General features: G+C 41.0%; 2 protein-coding genes and 1 non-coding gene across 4 annotated transcripts in view; 2 read left to right on the top strand and 1 right to left on the bottom strand.

The window, feature by feature from the left end:
* The first annotated feature begins 2,446 nt into the window (after window positions 1-2,446).
* On the top strand, window positions 2,447-7,367 carry LOC132566449 (ubiquinol-cytochrome-c reductase complex assembly factor 2). The gene is made up of 4 exons (XM_060231498.1): window positions 2,447-2,828; window positions 4,896-4,970; window positions 5,363-5,432; window positions 7,194-7,367. Exons 1-4 carry the CDS (start codon window positions 2,691-2,693, stop codon window positions 7,286-7,288), a joined length of 378 nt encoding a protein of 125 aa, XP_060087481.1. The 5' UTR covers window positions 2,447-2,690; the 3' UTR covers window positions 7,289-7,367.
* A 983-nt stretch (window positions 7,368-8,350) lies between these two features.
* ITPR3 (inositol 1,4,5-trisphosphate receptor type 3) overlaps window positions 8,351-21,729 on the bottom strand; it is a 200,774-nt gene continuing 187,395 nt past the window's right edge. The window contains exons 48-59 of one of the 2 annotated variants that reach the window (XM_060231494.1): window positions 21,386-21,496; window positions 19,368-19,560; window positions 18,684-18,809; window positions 17,228-17,400; window positions 16,754-16,918; window positions 16,094-16,286; window positions 14,893-14,997; window positions 13,852-13,976; window positions 13,182-13,347; window positions 12,059-12,219; window positions 10,819-10,980; window positions 8,351-9,768 (exon numbers count right to left, since the gene is read on the bottom strand). In XM_060231494.1, coding sequence (XP_060087477.1) covers window positions 9,700-9,768; window positions 10,819-10,980; window positions 12,059-12,219; window positions 13,182-13,347; window positions 13,852-13,976; window positions 14,893-14,997; window positions 16,094-16,286; window positions 16,754-16,918; window positions 17,228-17,400; window positions 18,684-18,809; window positions 19,368-19,560; window positions 21,386-21,496 — 1,749 coding nt within the window. In that variant the 3' untranslated portion in view covers window positions 8,351-9,699. The remainder of the gene's footprint in view (window positions 9,769-10,818; window positions 10,981-12,058; window positions 12,220-13,181; window positions 13,348-13,851; window positions 13,977-14,892; window positions 14,998-16,093; window positions 16,287-16,753; window positions 16,919-17,227; window positions 17,401-18,683; window positions 18,810-19,367; window positions 19,561-21,385; window positions 21,497-21,729) is intronic. The other variant, XM_060231495.1, reaches the window with a different exon arrangement.
* TRNAA-AGC (transfer RNA alanine (anticodon AGC)) lies at window positions 19,760-19,836 on the top strand. The gene has a single exon. It is a non-coding gene; the product is annotated as a tRNA-Ala (tRNA).

The following is a 21,729-nucleotide window of genomic DNA, read 5'->3' on the forward strand; positions in this document are numbered from 1 at the left end:
AGGAATTGCCTGTGATTGCACCTTCAGTATTTCACTTTTAAGTAATTCCCACCCCTCTTGAACCCCCTTCTTCCTAAGTGTTTCTGACCATGGGATTTTGCATTTTCTTACTTTATTAAAGGAAGAATTTAAAGATTAACAACTCCAACAAAATCTTTTACACTATACAAACTTAATATCATTTAAACATTATATCTTCATGTTTTTTTCATCTTCATTTTCTTCCTTCATTCTTCTCTCAAAGATTAAATAATAAGATTTATAAAATTCACTAGTTAATCTTGGCTCATTATATTAACTTTACATTATATATTTCAAATCAAGTTTGAGCTAAGTTATTCTACAAATAATATAATATAGCCCAGCCCTGGAAGACCTTATAAATTAAGGACTAGAGGAGAACAAAACTCCACTTCCATGGGCTGATTATACCTTGGGGGAACATACCCAGACACTTACAACAATCCCACCACTCTCTAATATCAGAGGGTTATGCTTCCATTATAAATTGTACCCCAAACCTCATTTTTTAAAAGGAGTCAACACTCTCCTCAAAATCTCCATCATCTTCAGAAGTGCATACACAACTTGCTTTAACTGGAGTCGGAGGAGAGTGCCCCTTCCTCTTGTTTACTCACGATGCAGGGGGGAGGGATTTAAAGCAGCCAGCAATAATTCACCAGAGGCAGAGTCCTGGGCAGTATAATAAGTTGAACCTTGTTGCGCACAAAGTTTGCCCACTTGGAGCCAAAGATATCTTATTCCTAAGTCCCGCAGTTTAGCTGTAGTGCCTTTAAGATCTCTTCTGATCTTTAAGAACTCAGGAGGGAGATAAGGATTCACCTGGATCTTTAACCCCTGATAGTCCAAACCGCCCCTCTCTCTGGCCTCTGCAAGAATCTTGTGTCGTGTTCGAATATCCTTGAATTCTGCCAATATATCTCTGGTATATGATGATGAAGTGGATTCCTCACATACCTTGCCAATGCGATAAGCTCACTGTAGGATGGCTGTGATTGCAGCTTCAAGATTTAGTGTAGCTGCAAGCCAGTTTGCCATAGATCTAGTCAGCTATGTTCCAGCCTCAGCATTTGATGTGAACCCTCTGAACTTTAGGCACAACTCACGGCTTCGATAGTCCAGAGTCAGAATACATTGCCGTGCCAAAGTATCTGAAGTTGTCTCAGATATTTTTTTCTCGAGCTCAGTAACTTTCTGAAAAGCTGTCTCTGCTTTTTGGCATGCCTGTTTATGAAGTTCTTCTAATTCATCCAGAAGTTGGGTCACTAGTTTAGCATTTCTATTATATCCTTTCTCAGTTCTTGCCTCTGTTTGGCTAATGCCTGCATTAAAAAATTTGCAGATAATACCTGCGTTATTATCTTATGTTATCTTACTTTTCCACTGTTGTGGCGCCAAAGATTCAGTTCAGTTTGCTTTATTATGGTCCATGACCAAATACACAAGACAAGATTCGCGGAGGCATGATTTTTCTGGTGCTACCTATAGTCTAAGACAGGGTCTAGAGCATGATGGTGGTTTCATTTCATTTCACCATAAAAATTATATGAATTTATGAGGATCCCTGCTTTGGAACCCTGTTTTTGCTCTCGTGAGGTGCTACGGATCCGTGGAGGCATGATTTTTGTGGTCCTGCCTATATAAGACAGGATCTACAGAATAATAGTGGTTTGATTTCATTTCAATGTAAAAATCATATGAATTCATGAAGATCCATGTAGATCCGACTTTTACCCAGACCCAGTAGGTAGCTTTGGTCAAAGCAATGCATCTCTTGATGCCTGCTTTCACAGTGCTGCTGTGAAAATACCATAACATGTTTTACAGATTAAGTGTCTTCCCGGCAAGAGCTGCAGGCTAAGAGTATGAGCCATCAATATCTCCCCCACTTCAAACACAAACTTACTGTTACCCTCTGACAACCTGAAAATCTCAAAGCATTATGAAATCCAATATACATATTAGAGACGAATTTCCCAGTCTCAGAGGGATTGTGTGTTCTTGTGATTGCGTTACTTATAGATGTAACAACGCGAGACACGCTGTGATCTACAGCTTTCTTGTATGAGTTTTCAAAATTCGGTTTCTGACCGCTGGGAATACCTAGTAACCAAGGTGCTTTACTTAGGAAAGAAGTACAACAAATTCTCAAACTTGGAAAAAAATCAAATCTATAGTAAATCTCGATACTTCTCTATAATACCCCAGAGACCAACCAAAAAAAAAAAACCACCTCGCTTTCCCTTCTCAAGAAAACCTTCCTATACCAGATGCTCAATCGCACTACTCTGCCCTTTGCCAGCACTTCACGCGCCTCCTTTAAGAACAGCGGCGGAGTCACAGAACACCCTACGCATGCGCTATTCCCTTACTCTCCCCGTATGATTTTTACGCCTGTTTAATATCGGCTGTGCCGCAAATCCGCAGCGACAGCACGCCGGACATCATTCCCAAACGCGCCTGCGCAAATGCGCCAAAGTCTAGCGGCGCGAGCGGCTCGAGTTCTACCTTGCGCGGCCGTGATCGGCTTTCCCACAGTAACCCGTAGTGATTGGTGCTCTTCTCTATGGTCCATCCGCCCCATCAGGGATAGGAAGACAAATTACTACATTTGCGTAGTTAAGACCACGTGAGCAGTCTGCTGGGGTAACGGGATCGCGCCGCCCAAGATGGCGGTGACGCGGTACCGGCGCTTCTTGAAGCTTTGCGAGGAGTGGCCCGTGGAGGAAAGCAAGCGTGGGCGTGACTTGGGCACTTTATTGCGGCAGCGAGTGGCTCAAGCCTTCCGGGAGGGAGAGAACACGCAGGTGGGGGCGGTGGGGCAGCAGGGGCAGATCTAGGGGCTTTGAAGTTTACTCCGTGGGGCCTGCTGCCTAGTAAGGGTGTAAAGGATTATAGTCGCAGAATGCTTCTCAGTTCATATTGTTGTTCGTCCCCTCAAGATGCAGAATCAGCTTTATAATGGGGAGGGGCAAGGGTCTGAAGGATCCTCTATTTTCTTGCCCGTAAAATAGGATTCGCCTCCCTCGCGGGCGTCTAGTGAGAACACATTAATGTCCGTGATGTTAAAGTCCGCATACGGGCTTCCAAAATGTTTCTACGCATAATTGCTTCAGTTTAGGAGTGTTGCCATATAGTCATCTTTGGTGAGGGCCCGTGGGATGCTTACTTGTTTTGTTGTTGTTCAGTCGCACATTCGAGTCCGACTCTTTGCGACCCCAAGCACTAAATTGAGTATCAGGCACTGAGACAAATGAATGGGTTGCTTTTTGTAATCTCGTGAAGGTCTTTAGCTATTTATTGCCAACTTGTACTTAGTGTCATTGACATATCTGGATCCTTCTGCCCTCCAATATGGTAATTGGTTCAAGCATCCAGTTTTTGTGGATGAGTTTTCTGCTGTTCTCCTGCCTTTTAAGAGAGAAATCATGGTTTTCTTCTCTGCAAAGCTGGGGTGGGAATACATTTTGTTCTCCAGTTTGTGTGCTATGGCATGTAGCCTGGAGCAAGGAAAGTTTGCTGGATGACATGTCTTTGGCTGCTTATCTGATTAAGAATATGAGTATGCCCCCCACAATCCCAGGACAATATATGAGTATCCATTGTCACAAGACATCAACATGTAATGGATTCTTCATGGGAGAGCATATACTGTACAGTTGTTAATGACACAAGGTGCAACATCTTTTGACTGTCCTGAGTGTGCCACAGGAATTAATCTGACTCCCAAAAATCTCTATTGAGGGGTGGCCAACGGTAGCTCTCCAGATTTTTTTTGCCTACAACTCCCATCAACCGCAGCCATTGGCCATGCTGGCCAATGTTTAATATTTAAAATACGTCACTGGAACAGTCTTCTGTATGCATTTCAGATGGCACTATTCTATCATGATCAGAAAAATTCACTTCCACACTAACTTCTTAAAACTGCCATGCAGTTTTGAAAAACTTTTTTTGAAATACCATTTCTGCTTCCCATTTAATCACTATAGTGCTACAAGGGTTTTTCAATATAAATACAAAAATATGTAAAGGAGATTGTGCAGGCAGACTGCTCCATTTTCCTGAATTAAGTATTGACCAATATCCGATGCTGGGAAAGAGGAGCCCTTGTATAATATTCTGACTTGCATAATTTTTTTACTAGAGGATTGCTTTCCAAGGTGACATTATTTAGGGAATGAATTCCTGCCTAGCTAGTGATCATTCTAGTAATTGCATTCTATTTTCCCCTCCAGAAATAAATCTTACTCACAAAAATCTCTATTTTAAATATCTATTTTGTGTCACCAGGAGGCCAAAACAATAATAAGTTATAAACTAATGTATAAGTTAGACATATAGTTTTTTTTCTTTGACATGAATTCTACCTCCATGCCTGCATATGACCCTGGGGTCTGTTTTATCCACTTATCTAAGGCATCTAAGCCACAGCTAGACATTAGTGGGTTGCATGAAGTTATGGCCATTAAAGAAGATGGGTTTTACTTATAGTTATTGACTTGCTGTATTTATAGAGTGTGGCTTCTGGGTTTTTATTATATTTTCCCATTAAGTGTCGTCTAAACTTACTTGCTAGCATAATCTGGAATGTGGTACTATGCAAGCACATCCTAGCAGTACATCTGCTTTTTATGACATGTACACAGGATTGTGTAGACTGATCCATGGGAAATTGACCAATTGATAATCTTCCTTGGAGTAATGTGCTAGACTAGATGACTTTCTAGTTCATTTTTAACGTTGTTCTTCTGTAAATAGGAATGTAGATCAGAATTTGCATACATCATGTTAATTTTTGTCTAAAACATGTAACAATCTGTTCAGTGCACATTTTGTTATGGACATTCCAGGAAGAATGTGTTTTCTTGCAGATTGCTGATCCAGTGACTTGTGATGAAATGTATGAGAGTCTAGCTAGAATCCATACCAACTATTATAAAAACAAGGTAAACTCTGAACTTGGGGTAGGAAACTCATTACACTATGTTAGAAGTTGATGTGCAGCTTCTAGTTGCCCTTTTGTAATAGCAGTCTTAAGCAGGCTATACTGACTTTTGCTGTGCAAAAACTGTACATAAGACAAAATCAAGACAAAACGAAATGCCTCGGCTGCTTTCTATTATGTATTCTGTTTCAATAATGCTTCTTTCTGTGTATATGTTAAATCCCATTGGGTTCCATTTGTACGCTTGGAGATGCTAAGAGAATGTTGTATTATTTAACAGATTTCATTTATTTCAGCATGCAAGAGCAGTAGCAGTATGAGAAGGGAGAATAACATTACTAGGAGAAAAGGACAGTGCCATATTTATAACTTTTCCCCCATTTGTTTTGCAAGTATCCACGCTTGAAAGATACCAGCTTCACTGGAGTGACAGTGGAAGAATGCAAGATGGTCCTTGCATCAGGTATTTAGACCAGTTATTGCTTGATCAGTTGCTGTTTGGGATGCAGTTACTCTGAAGCAGGATTTTGTCCTCTGCAGAGCCATCCCATCCCCAGTCCATTGTGATAGGGCAGAAAACACAGAAAGTGCAATGTAGCTACTTCTGTATTTTCTTCCTACTGTTAAAATGCAGCTTTGTATACTTGTACTTCTTCCACTGATGTTGTCTTGCCTTGTGCAATTTTCTTACAAATGAAAAGCTGGACTTAGATTTTTTTAAAAGATGCTTATAAATAAGCAGCTGGATTAATTTATGACTAATAATATATTGGCTTAACATAGGTAACAAGCTAAGATTTTCTAAATGAATGTTGAGTTCCCACAACTCAGGGACTCTTGTCATACATAACATATGGGATGCCAGTTGATTCTGGCAGATACTTCAGAAGAAAGGACATGTACCCAGAGTTCATGCACCTCATACAAACTTTGTCACATACAGGTGCTAAATAGCATGGGGGGCAACCTCAGATGACCCATGGAGTCACTATTTGCAGGCATGTTTCCCCTAATAGGGTAACAGCAGCTTCAGGAGACTGTGTGAGATTATAGAAATGATCTTGGAGTAAGCTTAAATGCCTGCAATCTTGTTGGGGCTGTTATTTAGCAATCAAAATGTGCTGAAAGTCCAGTCATAGATCTTTCATCTAGTTTGACGTGGAGGCTGGAACACCACAAAGTATGGAAGAATGTGCCATCGGGTTGCCATGATGGCTCATGGCAACCCGAACCATGGAGCATTCAAGGCAAGAGGAACAGAGGTGGTTTACCATTGCCTTCCCTTATGTAGCAACCCACATTCAGTGTGCTTATGTTGGTTTCCTGTCTTTCTGTGTTTGTAACTTGTGCTTGGGACCAAAGTACTGGGTAAAATAGTCTAAATGCATACCTCTTCTTATAAGGAAGATGCATCTTTAGTTTGTTGTACAAGGCTTGAAAGTCTGCTGCTAAAATTCAGATGTATTATCTTGTTTTCTCTTGGCTTATTCTGATTTGCTTTAGTTTCTTTGTCTGCAAAATCATCCTATGAAATAAGCATCTGCCCTCTAAGTATACATGAAGTGGCAGATAGCTATAAGAGCTGCCGTTCCACCTGGTCCCTGACTTCAGTTGCAGCACGCCTGTTGCCAGTTGTTGCTGGCTTGGTGTGTGTCTGCTCTGAATAAAGAGAAAATGACAAAAGAAACTGATTAGGTTTAGAGCATCCCGTATTTAACAAGCTGAGGGCTAGCTTAATCACCCCTCTACTTAAAAATACAGAATTGCCTAATATGACAGTTCAGGTGATCTGGTTACTATAGGATACAAATGATTCTGTTACCCTTCCTGTGGCAAAATATATAGGGGCAGTAATGAAACACGAAGGAAATAACATTAAGTAAGGTTTTTCCCATTTTAATTTCTGCTTAAGGCAGTAGATGTATGAGCATGGATGAATGGATGGATACTGATTGGGAAGAAAATTAATGACTGCTTCACATTTTATGTTTTTAAGGTATACCTGTAAAATATTTTATGGATACCTGAGTGTTAATTACATAGGCACACATATCAGGGTTGTGGTTGCCTATTCCATGTATAAATAGTGGCAAACATGCACTTGCCTCCATGTATTGGGTGAAACAGCCTTTAGAAGAAGCAGGCAGGAAATATAGAACTGTTTTTACAATGAACATTACATTTCTTTGTCTGACTTTTCTCTGTCTCCTTCCCCTGGTCACAGATAGTTTGAAACAGATGGAAGAAGCAAATAAAGGAAAATGGACCAAACTGCGTGAGAAATTCTCTGCCAAGCTTCCTGAAGAGGATTCCAAGTGATAATTTTAGTGTTTATAAGTCACTGTATTTTGCCTGTATAGATAAACCTTCTTAAAACAGTGTGTTCTTCACTTACAAATGTTGCCAGCTTCCTTAATCAGAGAATCAGTTTTGGAATCTTAGGGACTGTGCTGGAATGTTGGTAAAACATGATGAAAAGTTATTCTGGAAGAGCAATGTAACAGCTACATAGATTTAGGGAGATTATTGTTTGTTATATTTATAATACACAGAGTTGACATGGTTGTCAATATGATTAGGTGTTTCTGCATTCTGCCGATTGTCTGCAATGTGGGATGTTACTCTCTTGCAGCTGAGATGATAATTCAGTCCCTGATAACTGGATTCAAAATTCAAAGAACCTTCCTGTGAAACACATGGGTGTGGGAATGCTGGTAGCCCTTTAAAGAATATTACATAATACTACGAAAAATCCAAAGTGGCCATAGCACAAGGGTTTTCCAACTGCTCTATGGATTCTTGTAGTTTTTGCATTAAGAAAATCAGCAATCACGGGTTGCTCATGGTTACAAGCTTTTCTTTGCTGTATAGATGAAGGGTATTCTCAGTTCATATAGGACATGTGTAGAGGACTAAGTGGCAGAGCATCTGTTTTGAATGTAGAAAGTACTAGGTTCAGACTTTGACAGCTCCAGTTAAAAGGATCTGGTAGCAGGTGATGTGAAAAGATCTCTAAATGAAACACTAGAGAGCTGCTGCCAGCCAGAATAAACAGTATTGACCTCCATGAGCCAATGGTCTGACTTGGTATAAGTTTTGTGTGTTCCACAGCGAAGCCCAATAGGGCCTTGCCCTCATTCTGCAAGCTGAAAGTGTACATGCTTCTGCATATGTTTAGCTGGGAAACAGATAAATGGAATAATTAATTCCTTTCCAGTAAAGAATTTGATGAAAATTTGCAGAAAAGTACTCCTTAATGAGACTAAGCAAAATCTGTACCTGCCTATGTGACTCTAATCAAACCTAGTCTTTCATAAACTTAACATACCACTCAGTCCAGCTTATGCTCTTATGGTGTATCAAGGAAGGGGGGGGGGGTCATTAACCTCCACTTACTTTTATTATATTTGCTAACTTAAAGAACTTTTGCACATTATTCTTTGAAACATTGTTTGTACAATATACAATGTTTTGTAAAAGAAAATGACAAAGCTGGATCCTTAACTAGTGACATTCCTCCCTTTAAATCTTTGTGATAGTCTGTACACTTGAGACTCCTGGCTGGAGTAAGAAACCAGGCATTCCTGATCCTCTGAAGTCTCACCAAGCAGAATGCCACTCTGGAAAAGTGACCAAAGTTGCTTGCAGAGCCAACCTAAAGTATACCTAATAAAGCCTTGCTTTGCTTACAGTTTGGGCTGACTGCAGTCCAGTAAGAAAATGGGTTTTCCCATTCTCTTCAACTGGACAGTGGTCCAGTCAGTAAGGTTGGTACATAACTGCAACACAAGGAAACTGAATTCATGCCTTGAGTTTTTCTAGCATCACCCTTAGAATCCTTTTATGTTAAAAGGTGTTTTTCCCACATAGTCATCTCTTCCTTGTGTCCTAAACTCTACACAATGGTGCTTTAGTACCAATTCTAACTGAGTATTAGAGTTAGCGAAGGCATATTAGTACTGTGCTTGAAATATTTCAGTTTTGCAAGCTCTAATTGACTAGAAGTAGGACATATCCTAAATGTACAGTCTGGTACTCTACTGGATTTGGGGGGGGGGGGGGGGTCTTTCATGGTGTAAAAAACATGCAATCTTTCCCACTTAATGTCCACAGGATCTCTATGAGAGCAAAAGTTCTTTTCATTTCCAAAAGATGGAATCTGCCTCCCATCTTCATTTGAAGAGTGAAACTAATAGTAGTTTTCTTGTAGTTGCTTGTTGGATTACATAGGATTTTTCACATGAAGGAAAATGCCACTGACTCCAGAGGATTTGAGATGATAAACTTGTAGAGGTCCATTTATGTTCATGTTCCTTGAGCACTCCTGGAATAAGTTAAAATGTAGCAAAAGGCTAATTACTTAGTAACATTATTCTGTTTGCACCTGGCTCAATAGCCATCAAAATGTAGTGCAGCATGGGGGAAAGGTCAGGTTCCTGCAATGAAGTTGTTACAGCAATTCCCAGCTGCCTGGTAAACTATATATCCATATGAAGCAAAGAATCCTACTAGTCATTAGCTTCTCCACTCACTGAATGTGATGTCTGCAGTCAACCCTAAAAAAGATGTACAGAAGCTTGTGCTGAAGTTCTGCTGTATGAATCGTACAACATGGATCAGCTTTCCTTGGTGGTGACAAGATCTGTGCAGGGATGCTAGTACCAAATGTCCTCCTCAGGACACATTCAGGTAGAGATTACAGTTCTGAGCTGGTGAAGCTGACTGCTGCTTCAGTTGTTCAGAGTGTTCTGGACATCCACAAAACCCATCCGCTGCCTTCGTTTCCTTTGCTCTGTCATCTGAAATTAAAAGCAAATTTAGGGGCTGGTTTGGTTCTGACCCATTTTCCACTTTCCCCATTCCAAGCCTTTATTGAATATACAATTGTCAGGGGCTCACAAAATGGTTTTCAGGCTTTCTGACAATTGTCTTTACACTGACCCACCTGCCACAGAACCTGAATGCTGGAGAGGTTTCATAGGTGCACTGTAGCTCCATACAGCATGCTAACTCAATGCCTCATATTTGTGTAAATCCTAGAAAAATATTGGTACTTCCCTGTCATCATTTATTTCAAAGGACGATACAGGTTATTCACTATTCAGAGGAATGGTAAACAAGCTGTCCTTGTCCACTGTTGTTTTTCACTCTAAGGGGAACATCTAACTTAACGCCAATCTGGGTTTTCCATGAAACAAAGTTGGAAAACAATTGTTAAGATGATGCAAATAGCCTATTGGCTGGATTATGTACTTGTTTTAGGAAGAAGGGAAGGTCAGTTTGAAATTTAAGGACGTTAGGAGACCCTCGGGTAGTGTCCTGGAATTCTGGTTGTGAAATAAATTTACTAATTCACAATTCTTATTGTGAATGACCAGGCTTGCTCAGAAATGAATATATTTACTTGGCACATTTATCTTGTGCCTCTCTACAAGCTTAAGGCAGCAGATCTGTAGTGAAAAGTTTTCTGTTAATCCTGAGCCTTGACACTCAACTTGACATCATAGCCAGATCCACAACACACAGTGTAACTGAGATGTTACAAAAGTGGCCCGTATTACCTGACCCTTTTCTGGAAGTGAGGTCCAAAAACACTTGTATCATAAATGTAATCAGCTGCTTAGTTGTCAGGTAGTTGGCTCCAGGATGTCATGATTGCCCTGCAGTTTATCTAAAAACAACTGAATGTGGTCCAAAATAATTACGTTTAGTTAAGGGGCTCACAAACAGCCGGTTTTATGACAATGTGTCTGAAGATCTACTTTTGTTTGGCCTGTTGTGTGGTCACTGATTGGCTGGACAAAAATGTACACACCAACAAGCAGTCCTTTTCTTGAAACTTCTGTTACCTGCTCCTTCAGCTCGTTCAGTTGTGATGTAAGGTAGGATACCAGCTTCATAGTGGAATTCAGTTTATCTTGTAGACAGCGGATCTCATTCTGTTCCCCTTCTCCTTCATTGCTGACTAATGACATGGCTCGCATTCGAGGGAACCAGTCTAGATTCCTATTCTGAAATGGTTAATGAGAAAACAACACTTTAAAGGAAGAAAAGGCTAACCATGAAGAATAATCTATCCAGAGGATTGAGGTAGTGCGTGCATGTCTATGTTAAACTAATCTCAGGTCTTGAAAGTTCCACTTGTAATGTGTAGATCAAGATCGTAGCCGTGTCAGTCTGTCTAGCAGTAGAAAAAAGCAATAGTCCAGTAGCACCTTAAAGACTAAAAATGTGAGGAAGTGAGCACTGACTCACAAAAGTTCATACCCTTCCACAAGTTCTGCTAGGCTTTAAGGCACTACTGGATTCCTATAATTTCTAGATACTCTTAATCAAGTTTCTAGTAATTTGAGGATGTTTGCATGCAGACACTCAAAATTATTTTTCAAATTCTGTCTTTTTCTGGGTGGGCAGGAGGGAGGTGGTAAGCCTTCACCCACTCACATCTTATTTCCATTCTCTCTCAGTTGGGCTGCAGTTCTGGAAGTGAGTTCAGTTGGGGGGAAAAGGCTGGGAAGTGAGACTATATGGAAGTAAGCTACACGTGGGTGGAGGGTTCATACCCCCCATGCCGCCTTTCAATGTAGACCCTGCTTTAATTTTGATTTAATAGATTAATATCCAATTAATATGAATTCGTTTGAATCTTATGGATACAGTCAGTGTTCTTGCACGGCTTCATTTCAGCAGGGACTATCCAGGAGAATCTCCACTACATCGTACCTGTACAATAAAGTCAAAATTGCTCATTATTGATCATTATTCTGATACTATATTGCAGTCTTAACTTATAGATAATGGCTTATTGGCAATATCTGAATTAGAAGGGATCAACCAGAGGTTTACTTTTAAGGTAGGCATGACTAATCTGTATCAAGTATTTTTCAATATACTGTCTTAACATCATAAGTTCCTTGCTGGATCAGATTAAAACAGCAACAGCTGGCACTGCATGATCTAACAGTGAACCATAATCTACCTTCTGCCCATTCTTCACCCACTTCTTAAACATCTTGCAAAAAATGCCTTTTCTCAACGTGAATATTTTCGCATCATGTGAGTATGCATCCTGTTATGCATAGTTCACACCTTTATCATCTGTGCTACGTAGCTCTCAGGTCCTGTGTAGTCAGTCTTGTTCTTCACTCGCACCAACACAATGAAGTACAGGTAATTCCACATGTTATGCTCAAATTTAATGTGTTCTTCAAAGGACACTGTCTTGTTGTCAAATTTGTCTCTTTCAAGCCCTAAGGAGGCAATGAAGAAAAGAAAACTGGTGTTTATGCACTCCTGTGCCCCTCCATAACGTCAATTCAAAGCAACTTGTTCTGCAAGTGTATTTCTGTAGGGCACCTGCTATGACATGTAATCTGAATACCACAGGCCTAGCATCCCCAATCTCGGAGAGCCTGTTTTTGGATTTTTCAAATGGGAAATGAGCATCATTGCTACCACGGAGGATTAGAGTCAATCACAAAATGTTGGGAGGTTGCCTGATGGAGGCAGTCGTTTCTGAACTGGTGCTCCTTGTAGACACAGAGGTGATATTTCCTAGGTCATATTTCTTCCAAAGCATCTCCTGCTCCAGTGACAATATGCTTTGGAGAAGAGATGCTTTGCAGACAATGGGGTTGATTAGGCATTCTCCTAGACTGTTTGCAGTGGAGCATTACCTTTCAGGCAGTTGTACATAGATTTTGCAGAGAAATTATTAGAGGCATGACTTAAACAATAAATGGATGAAGCAGAGTATGCCCACTTTAAAATAAGATTTAAGATTTAAATGTAAAAAGAATAACGTAGGAAATGTAAGATCTCAAACACAGTGTATGCGAGGAAACCTATCCTGCCCACAAGCCAGCTGAAGCAAAATGTTGTGATTTGAGAATTGCAATGGGACCTCTACCTCTGGATTTACTGGGATGTGGCCATCTTTCAATATATTCTGGACACAAATAGAACTTTGAAGTACCATGCCCATGTGTTACAAGTAATCTTACCTGCTGTAGACACATCACAAAGTATGCCGTGGCTTACAAAGCATACCTACTCCTTGTGGCATGCTGCCACAATCCATGCCTTGCATTTTTAGTTTCATATTAGAGAAGGAGACTTTTCCCTCTTGTTCTAATAATGGATTGAAGGATCTTGGGTGGTGCTAGTTGACTACACAGAGAAATCTGGTAAAGATATTTTGTTGGGTACATACCACATACAAAACATGTTGTTTTCAGGATCTCTTCTTTTTTCTGCTTCTCACTCCTTAGATCTGCAAAAGTGTCTATAATGACACCAAAGATGAGGTTGAGGACTATGATGATGACAATGAAGAAGAAGAGGAGGTCGTATATCACTCGAGCAGGGAACAGAGATTCCTTTAGGACAGAAACATGGGCAGTTGTTAAAGCAAGCATAGATTTCTCTTTCCCTGTGTTATACTCTGATATCAAACTTCTCTGCCCTCTAGAAATTTAGAAGGCTATCCAGTTGTCCTAACAAGTAGGGCTAGATAGAAAGTAAAGAATATGACAGGTTGTCAGAATACCACAGACCACAGGGTGTGTAGATTTGGTAATGTAAAAACTGAAGCAGGTAGCTGCAGAGTGATTATACAAGATGTGTAAAGTAGGACTGGCAATATTTCACAAAAGGCTAGGAAAAGCAAATCATATTGCTCTGGCAGCAAATGGAAATGTGATGCATCTGGTCCTCTTCTCAGTATCAGGGATGAGAACCTTGTAAGGGCATATCTATGTCAAAGCACAGCATTCAGTCTGGCACTCCATTAAACATTTCAGTGGGATATAATCCCACTTTACAGTGCACTGGACTATACAGGCATCTTTTACTTATATATAGATTGCTCCAAGTGAACTCACTTCCTTGGATGGCTTCCTGAGGATGTCACCCACACCACCTCCATTTCTGAGGCCATGATTCAGGACTGTGACAATGCACATGAGCAGCGTGTCACAGGCACGTTCTGTATTATCTCCATCCTCTTCTGGAACAAACAAAAGCACGCTCAGCAGAAGAACAGACCAGTAACCCATGGCTAGCCTTCAGAATGCTGTTTTTTTTCCTGTCTCTTTTAGCTGTATTGCTGATGTCTACAGAATGTTTGGCTGCTCTGCCTAACTGCTTGTTGCTAAAAGACATGAAAGTAAATATTGGGGTAGCTCTCAAGACCCTGATGTAACAGTTCTACTTGTTCCAGTGAGTTTTTGGAAATCCTTTCTGTGCTCTACTACCTGCTGTCCTTGATCCAGAAGAACCTGTCGTTCTTTCCCATTAAGTGTTAGGAATGTGCCAGCAAAGCACCTTGGACTCAAACTAGGAAATCAGCCTCCATCTTGGGCCAGATCACAAAAAGCAATAATTGCTTCTTGTGCTAATTTCAGGATTCACTATCACAAAGCACGTTGTAGTGGTTAAAGTGCCTGATTAGTTCCTGGGAAACCCAGCTTGTTATCCCCACTCATGCTATGGATGACCATGCTGGGTGACCTTGGGCCAGTCACATCCTCTCAGCCTCACAGGATTGTGAGGATAACACAGAGGAGAGGAGAAAGAGATAAGTCGCCTTCAGTTCCCATTGGGGAGAAAAACAGGATACAAATAAAGTAAGTAAATCTTCACATCCTCAAACACCTCTACTAGAGTAAGCTGCCAAATGATCCTAATTACCTGCCCTGCCCTGGATAGCCCAGGCAAACCGAACCTCATCAGATCTTGGAAGCTAAGCAGATTCAACCCTGGCAAGTACTGGGATGGGAAACCTCCAAAGAAGCAGGCATTAGAAAGCCACCTCTGATGTCCAAGCCCCAGTAGGGGTCGCCAGAAGTCAACTATGACTTCCAGGCATGCATGCATGCACACACACAAAATACCTCCCCCCAAAAAGAAAGAATCCCATTTACCTTCTGTCACTTCAGGCATAACAGTACCAGAGGTACAGCTAATTTTGTCACTGCTGCATGACTCCATAAAAGCATCTACATTTCTTTGCATTTCAAAAGGTGTAGCTGTAAACAAAAGAGACCATAGCATTATCCAAATATTGCCTTTTGAGCATAACAAAAGTTCACTGTAACTAAAGTTATGCCAAAAAGCATTTCAAATCAAACAAAAGTATTTTGTTTAACCTTGGTATTCCATTTTGCCTTCTAACCAGTGCCACTGACCGCCATTAATGGCATTCCTCCAATGGTAAATCAAAATGTGGCCTGTTCTAACCCACTGAAACCATATTCCATTACACTTGACCAGAAATGTCCTCCTAGTAAAAGAATGTTACAGAGTACTGTCAAGCAAGATTCTCATGTTGCATCTCCTTAACTTACGTGCCAAGATCTTCAAGTTAGTACCTTTTGGAACATGGAGAAGCTAGCAAGGACTGAGCATTTAGTAGTTATTTATCCTTAGTTATAAGGTCCAGTGCAAAGCCAAGGTGAAAACACTTTACAGTAGATGTACCAGAATAACACACAGTACCAACTGGAGCTGTTTCAGGAGCTGCTGCATCTATAAGTCCTTTTTATTTAAATCTTTATTCATTTTCATCCTTCTCCCATTTTAAGACATAACCAACTAATTGTGAACCCAAGTCCAAACCTTTGCCCTGTTAAAAACTGAAGTCGCAGGATTGCAAGGGATTTAGCTTAACATAATTTAGCGAGACCACCCTGTTCTATGATGCAGTCCTGTGCACAATTAGGGTTGGATCCAGATTAAAGTAATAGAATGGAACTTTTCTTCTGCCCACTCACCTCCACAAAAATCCTGCTGATAGGGAAAAGGGGTCCCCAGGAACATCAGGGGATGGGATCTGCCATATGAAAGGGAGTTGGTGGAAAATGACTATTTAGTCTGGATCCAGTGTTTACTTGGGAGTAAGCGTGACTGAATTAAGTGGGGCTTACTTCTGAGTAAACATGGATAAGATGAGCTACAAGTGAAAAATTCTTAAATTTCTGACTTGGGCATGAAATATTTCATGAAATTAGCAACACCATTGTTTCAAATAATGCAGATATTGCAGACGGTTGTTAAACCTCATTCATTGGTATTTCAGAATCAAGTGGGGAGGGGTTGTCTTGAGAAGTGGATGGGGGCAAAGACCTTTAGATTTGATGTTGGGCAGTGGATCCACTTCCATGATGAAGTCATCTTTTAGAAAGAGAAAGCCTACAATGGAGAAGAGGTAAACGAGGATGAGGGCCAGGAGGGCTGTCAGGAGAATGGAGCGTCCATTGCGTGTCACGCTTTTGATGACATTAAATAAGGTCTCCTCTCGATAGATTAAGTCAAACAGCTGAAACATAAAAGAAAAAAATAAAATAATTAAACCAAAGAGGAGGGGAGAAGAAAGAATTCCTCTTTTATCCTCAGGATGATGGGCTGCTGTTTATTAGATCATTCTATTGGACATTAGCATTCCACTTTGCTGATAAATCAGGTGAATCAACATGAACAGCTTTCACACAAAAGAATGAGACCACCTTTGGAGTCTGGCATTCTGATTCCCAGTTTTTTCCTTGGCTGCACAATTTCCCTGAATGTGAACCAGTTTTTGTTCTGCTCTGCCAAACTTGCCAATCTAACCATCAGAATGCATTTCTCTCCAGCAAGCTAAGAAAAACAAATATTTACAGCCTCAGCTATCTTCAGAAAACAACAGACATAGATAAAATAGCTTTGTAAAACAGGTAATCCAAAGCAAGAAAGAAAACTCACTACTTTCATTAATAAACCACCACTATGTAGACATGATTACCGTACCAAGATGCTGTAGAAGAGTTCGTGTACAAAAAGCCCCAAAACGCTGGTCAGGATGTAGGCGACATGATAGAGAAATTCCACATCCATGATCATGGCCTTATAGCCTCGGATGAATGTCCCACGGTTACCCACAAAGCTCACCACAAATACAATCTTATTTGTTAGCTGTAAACAATCACAAAGCAGATAGAGTAGGTGAAGGCAATGAATTATTTTGTAGTGGATTTACTACTTTGCCTTTATGATCCACAAAAATCAGTCAGGCTCAGGTTCTGCATTCTATTAATACTGAGGTAAATTCCCTGCCACTAGATCTGTACAGACAATAATCAAGGCTCAGAAATAGGAATAATCTCAGTTCCTGCAGCCCAGTTGCTGTAAAGGCAGCTAGTTCTTTTGGTGGACTGTTTCAGAAAGCTTTGACTAAGATGCTGAAAGGTTCACTTCTGACCTCGTGTTAGCCAAACAACTTACATTGAGAGCTCCCAATATGTTCAAAGTGAGGCCAATGCCCAGGTGGTAGATGGAGCGCAGGATCAATGCCACAAGGAGTGGTCTGATACCATAGCGCCGGGTAAACAGAGCCATAACAGAGAAGCAGATTAAGGACCAGGAGAGCAGTGGGATTAGTGGAGAATCCAACAATCCTAGAAAATGATATACATATTAATTAAACAGTCCCCTTTGTTAAAATAAGTTGTTTATTGTAGTCACTTTATGCAGCAATCTATTCAGAGAATGAGAGAAAATCTTGGGAGAGCAGTTAATGACTGTGCTTTAAATGAATATCATGGAGAAAAGCACACTTATCAGAATATTAGCAGTAAAATACAGTGGGAAGCACTAAACAGCCTCCAGTGCAGAGCAGTGACCAAGAGGAAAAGGAACTCTATACTCTTACCAGCAGGCATCTGCTGAAGACAGTCAAAGAAGCAGACAACCTGCACAACCCATGCAGTGCCAGTGTATGGTCAGTGGATCCAAGTATTGCTGATGGCATCATCACCCTGCATCCATGTAGAGTACTACTGGGCTGGCCATTCATCAACAGTGCATCTGCCCAGTGCTATGCCTCTGCTCTGAGATGCTTTCAGAACATTTATTGCTTTTGGCTTCACCTAACCAGGCACAGCAGCCACTGATGTCTCTCTGTACCAAAATCTAAAGCATTTGCTTTAGGGGATCACAGCAAGCTGTATGCAACCAAGCAGCTATTAGACTCCTAGCATTATTTACATGTTTTGCTCTCTATGGCCAAGTGAAGGATATTCACTTAATTCAGCCCCTAAGCTGTCTCATGGTAACACATCCATGGAATAGGTCTTCTAAGAGCCAATTCAGTGTAGTGGTTAAGTGCATGGACTCTAATCTGGGAGAACTAGGTTTGATTCCCCACTCCTCCACATGTACCTGCTGGTGTGACCTTGGGTCAACCACAAGTTCTCAGAAGTATTCTCTCAAGAGCAGTTCTTGAGAGAGCTCTCTCAGTCACATCTTCCTCACAGGTAAGGGGAGAGGAAGGGAAGGAGATTGTAAGCCGCTCTGAGACTCCAAGGGAAAGGAGGGGTATAAATCCGATTTCCTCTTCTTCTTGCTATGATCTGGCTTACTAAGAACATGCTGACTGACTGTGCAGAAAGGCTATTTGTGGAGGGGGAGGGGGGTTGGTGGGGCTAGGGGGGAGGGGTTTACTGACCACAGAAGAAAAATCATTGGCTAGTCATTTCATTAGAGCTATAAAAATGCCAACCAGTTGACAGCAAAGCCCTAGTTACCAAAGTTTGCTGAAGCTTCTCAGCAAGCCAGATGATATATTTTGCAGAGGATATTAATGGGAAAAAACATGTCTACAAAGGGGTCAGTGAATGTCAATGGTGTTTGTGTAAGAGGACTACTGTGCTCCTGAAAGTGATCATGACTGAGTACATACCCATTGAAGTGACCTCGACATAAGGATAGAAAAAAGCAATGATGATGTTGATGAAGACCGCCAGATTGAAGGAGATACTTCCCCAGAGTGTCATTCGGCGGGAAAACCAATACATCAGTGGATTGCCTATGGGGAGAGAGAGAAGCAAAGCTGAGTAAATCTCACCCTTTCCTTGAGGTGGCATTGGCCTCTCTCCACAGAGACCCAGAAGCTTCAGTGCAATTAGTCACAGAGATTAATACTCCTGTGTCCTCAGCTCAGCAGCTAACGCTATCAATTGCCAGAAACTGGGACATGTTAGATTTAATCTAGTTTATTTTAAGTTCTTCAGAAATTTAGTCATGTGGCACACAGAATGATGTCCTCTTCTTTCCTTGTTTCCGTATCTGGGTTGGAACTGTTATTTGTAGTAAAAATCTATGACAGTTTTCATAACTTCCCATGACTTCCACAGAAACTGCTCAATTTGTAATATGACAGGTAGAAGCTGTCAAAAACACATTTGGGAACAGATCATCACATACTGGCATTGTGGAATGTCTGAGTTAGGACGCTTCACTATCCACAGTCAAGAGCAACTGATACCACACAGGACGGTAAGGACCTAAGCAGTTAGATATTCCAGATAATATTTGGTTATGAACAGCAATCCTAAGAAAGCCCTCATCCATGCCCTCAGCTTACTGCGTAGTTTCCTCTGCCACTCCATCTCATTATGGAGAAAGGATGACTGCTCAAAGAAATCACTGACTTTGCTGCCCTGCTCATCTTGCTCTGTAGTGGTAAACAGTCGATACTTTGTTTCTTTGGTCAGGAACTCGCAAATGCTGGGCACTGGGAAGATTATCTGTTCCATGCTCCGATCCAGGCGCACAATCTGGAAGAAACAATTGGCTAATTTTTATCTGCAATTCATATACAGATGAAGTGGAAGGGATCCTTTTGGCCTACCACATCCCAAAAGTACATAGCAGGTAAGAGTATTTTAAAACATCAATATGTATAAAATACCTTGTTAAAAATGACTGCATCCTTTTATCCAATAAATATCACAACATTAAATAAGTATTTATGATGGATGTGAGCAGTGGCTCAGTGGTAGAGCATCTGCTTAGCATGCAGAACATCCCAGGTTCAATCCCCGGCATATCCATTTAAAAGGACCCGGCAGCTGGTGATGTGAAAGACCTCTGCCGGAGATCTTGGAGAGTCACTGCCAGTCTGAGTCGACAATACTGACCATGATGGAACAATGGTTTGATTCAGTATAAGGCAGCAATGTTAATATGCACCTAGTGCCACCAGACATGGGAGGAGGGTTCCTCCCATAGGGAGGCTGCAATTCTTTCAACTGAGTTGCATAGGTCAATGGAAGTAGTGAGGCATTTTCCTCCTGCAGTGGAGAATCTGCAACCATTCCAGCTAAATTATTCCTGGAATGAGGTTTCTCTTTATGGATCATCACAGTAGTGACTTAGGGGCATTGTAGAGAGCGTGATGTGTTTGCCCTTGCTTCACACATGCTCCTGATGATTGACAGGGCAGCCAGCATCCAAGGCTGCTAGGCACTAGCAAACTGACTACAGCAAGTAGTCCAGCCTGCTGCCTGGGAACAGTAGACGTTGAGCATTGCCAACTCACAACTAATTGTTGGGGAACTTGAGACTCCAGACAGTCACTCAACCATGACATGGCTGGGCCCAATGTCAAGCCTATGGCACTTGTTAGTAGAGGAGACACCAAAAGAAAATACATTAACACTCTCCAAGACAGAAAAAAATGCCATAATGCAGAAATCCAAGTAAAAATTAAAACAGACTGACTAAATCTGAATGGGAAGAGGAGGTCAAAGGAAAGACAATCATGCTATGTCAAATAATTGTGCTATACCAAGCAAGTGTTATCTGTCTGTGGCCAATGGCTTTTCACCGAAAACTCAATAACTGTGCAACTAATTTGTACCAATACATTGTCACTCAAAAGCCCTTGGTATGTAAGACAGTATATATACAATTTAACTGACTACAGAATTTCAATTCTCCCGAGACTACCTGAGAGCTCATTTGCTTAGTCCCATGCTGCTCTCTTGCTCTGTGACATCAAAGCAATTAAGCCGTGGTGGACAGGGAGGGTTATTTATTTAAAACATGTACTAACCACTTGCAGAACTCAAGGCAGCTTACAATGTAAATAAAACAATGATGATTTTTTAAAAATACCTAAAAGACCACAATGTAAACTCAATTACAACTGCCAATAAATAAAAACTAAAATTAGTCAAAGGCAGTTGCAAATAAAACTCTCTTCAACTGCTTCCTGAAGGCTGAAAGTGAGGAGCTCAGGCACACCTCTCTGGGGAGGTTGTTCCATAATCATGGGGCTGCCAACAAAAAGGCCCTCTCTCAAGTGCCCACCAGAATAGCTTCTTTGCTTGGTGAGACAGTCAGGAGGGCCTCTCTGTGTGATGCTAATTCCTGGGCAGGAACTTATGGGAGAAGATGGACCTTCAGATACCTTTGTATTGTACCTGCAAAGCTCACTGTGAATTCAGAACAATCAGCCCCTTACTGTCAGACAGAAAATAATGTTTCACATAAATCAGATTATTCTAAATGGAAGCCTGGATATCAGACATGAAAAAAATAAGTCTGAAATAATGAACTGTAAACCTAAAGAGGCTGCTGTAGAAAAATGAATTCTACCTCTATCTGGGATGTGTGCTTCTCATAATATGCTAATGGGTCTTCCTCTTCCTCTTGGACAGGAGTTGTTGATTTCAGCATTTGAGTCAGTTGCTTGTTGTGCAGAATAAGCTGGGTGGAGGAAGAAGGAAAAGTTAGATATCCTCAGAGAGCTTCAGCTGGAAAAAGCCTAAGGGAATCTCCTTCAACTACATATTAACAACACATTTTCTTGTATTTACCAGGCCCAAAAAATTTAGGAGAAAAGAGGAACAAATAAAGATTGTATAAACAGGGCCAGTGATTCCTCTGGGGAGACAGTTATTCAATTTTGCCATACTAATTACAGCCAAAGACCACTAATC

The sequence above is a fragment of the Heteronotia binoei genome, chromosome 2 (genome assembly GCF_032191835.1).
Source record: "Heteronotia binoei isolate CCM8104 ecotype False Entrance Well chromosome 2, APGP_CSIRO_Hbin_v1, whole genome shotgun sequence".
Lineage (NCBI taxonomy): Eukaryota > Metazoa > Chordata > Lepidosauria > Squamata > Gekkonidae > Heteronotia > Heteronotia binoei.

Coding starts and splice junctions, on each gene's coding strand:
- LOC132566449 (XM_060231498.1), top strand. CDS start 2,691: ATGGCGGTGACGCGGTACCGGCGCTTCTTGAAGCTTTGCGAGGAGTGG. Junction 4,971..5,362: donor CCAACTATTATAAAAACAAG/GTAAACTCTGAA, acceptor TTGTTTTGCAAG/TATCCACGCTTGAAAGATAC. Junction 5,433..7,193: donor CAAGATGGTCCTTGCATCAG/GTATTTAGACCA, acceptor CCCTGGTCACAG/ATAGTTTGAAACAGATGGAA.